Here is a 2,269-nt window from a genome sequence, read left to right on the forward strand (position 1 = left end):
GCAACCACATGGTGGCTCACAACCATCTACAATGTGATCTGATGCCCTCTTCTGGTGTGTCTACATAAAATAAATATTTTTAAAAATTAAAAATATATTACAGCTAGACCACTGTAAGTACTTCCCCTTCTGAAACCTCCTATCCTCTAGATATGGTTAAAGAAATTAGAAGAAACCAATAAATTAATCAAACAAACGAAGTGCTTTCCTTTTATTCTTGTTTTTATTCCAATTTTCACTTGGTCAATGATCATACAATGGTTATTAAGGCCCAAACTTCTCTATCTACTGAGATAATATGGCTTCCTCTTATCCTATGCCTCCTCCTTGGTGGAATCAGAAGATCTACCCTGGGTCGATGACAGTTTTAGCTCAAGTTGGATCTGCTTGCTTCTGGTGGCTTCTACCGAAAGCTGCTAACAGTTCTCCTTTTTCCCACAAGAGATTTCTTTGCAACGCGGGCGTTGAAGCGGTTATTCCGCGCCTTCTTCGTAAGGCAATCATCCGGGCTCCTGAAGATCTTTGGTTTCCTAGCAATCATGCCTTCCATTGACCTCCCGGTCCGCTTGGAAGCGTCCATCTTCTCTGCTTCCGCGAACTTCTGACATTTCCTGTCCTGCTCACCGGACATCTGCAAAGGCTTCTCCTGTCCCGGTGCCACTTCGTGGAGCTGGAACACCCTGAGGATGTCTACCCTCTGTTGTAGGATCTGACATTCATTCTCTAGCAGGGCTGCGATCAAATGCAGCGAGTGGGTGTCGTGGCTCAGCTTCTTCACCTGCGCCTCTAGCTTCTGCTTGGTGGATAGTTGGTTGTTGTTTGGGGTTTGCAGACAGACTCGATCGTCGTCAGCGGTTTCTTTGATGTCTTTCTGGCATTCCTGATATGACCTCATCAGTTTGCTGAGCTCGTTATGCTGTTTACTCCAGTGATCTGCTTCCTGCAGTAACTGCTCCAAGTTGTTCCTGAGTTTTCTGTACTCTCCATGTAAGTGAAGGGATCCATCCCGTCGTCTTTTCAAGCTCAGCTGCACGCCATCAAAGCCTCTCTTTTCTTCTGAATTGTACAGATCCCTTGCAAACGTTTGTACCATGTTGTTAGCACTCTGGTTTTCCAATAACATCTCCTGCTTCATTGTATTCTGTTCTCTCTCTGGGTCGAAATTTGTGAATAGGTCATCTTTAAATTGTACTTTATTTCTCTTATTAACACCTCTGACGTTAAGTTCTGACAGGTCTTCAGGAGTACAGGCATCATCAAAAGGCTTCCCATCTGTAGTCTTCTCTTCAAAGCCTGCTATGTTTTTAAGAACGTCTTTAACGTCTTTTAAGAGATTGCTAAACTTCTGTACCTTCCCCCGTCTTCCTACTGGACAGATACTATTCTTTGGTGCTGGGATGAAGCCGCAGCAGAAAGTGGGGAGTGATCCGATTTCAAGGAGGGAAATGGTGATCCCAGAATTCGGTGCTTCTTCCTTAGCACAAGGAGTAAGGTTGGGAGATGGAGAACGGACAGGCATCTCAGCTGAGCTGTCAGTGTCCGCCATCGGGACCCGAGGAAAGCAGAAAGCCTTAGAGATTCCAGGAAGGACAGATGGCAGTCTCCTGTGAGTTGGTGGAGGAGATGCAACCAAGCAGGAGTTATGGACCAGAGTCAAGGACTGAGACCAGGGAGATGGTATTCAGGGAGAAGGTTACATCTCAGACAGCCCAGGGGGAGGGGGTGGGAAGGGAACCAGGAGCTGGAGCTCCATCTCCCTTCTGCTAGGCTTCTGGTCTTTTTTCCCAAGACCCCAGCACCTAGGTCTTTATTCTGTCATTGCCTCTCTGAGGCAACACATTCTGTTTCCTTTACATCACAATGGAAGTCCCTTAAACTCCTGTCCCACAACCCAGACACCACAACCACCCTGTCTTAGTCAGGGTTTCTATTCCTGTACAAAGCATCATGACCAAGAAGCAAGTTGAGGATGAAAAGGTTTATTCATCTTACATTCCACAGTGATGATGTTCATCACCAGAGGAAGTCAGGACTGGAACCCAAGCAGATCAGGAAGTAGGAGTTGATGGAGGGATGTTGCTTACTGGCTTTCTTCTCATGGCTTGCTCAGCTTGCTTTCTTATAGAACCCAGGTCTACCAGCCCAGGGATGGCTCCACCCACAATGGGCTGGGCCAGGGATGGCACCACCCACAATGGGCTGGGCCCTCCCCCTTGATCACTAGTTGAGAAAATGCCTTACAGTTGGATCTCATGGAGGTGTTTCCTCA

At 46.9% G+C, this 2,269-nt stretch overlaps 1 protein-coding gene across 1 annotated transcript; it reads right to left on the minus strand.

Annotated features, from left to right (window-relative positions):
• Positions 1-403: 403 nt before the first annotated feature.
• SPZ1 (spermatogenic leucine zipper 1) lies at positions 404-1,546 on the minus strand (the record flags this gene model as incomplete). The annotated part of the gene is made up of 1 exon (XM_080924887.1): positions 404-1,546. One exon carries the CDS (start codon positions 1,544-1,546, stop codon positions 404-406), a length of 1,143 nt encoding a protein of 380 aa, XP_080781013.1.
• Positions 1,547-2,269: the final 723 nt, after the last annotated feature.

This window comes from Micromys minutus, assembly GCF_963924665.1.
Source record: "Micromys minutus genome assembly, chromosome: 11".
In the NCBI taxonomy this organism is placed as follows: domain Eukaryota; kingdom Metazoa; phylum Chordata; class Mammalia; order Rodentia; family Muridae; genus Micromys; species Micromys minutus.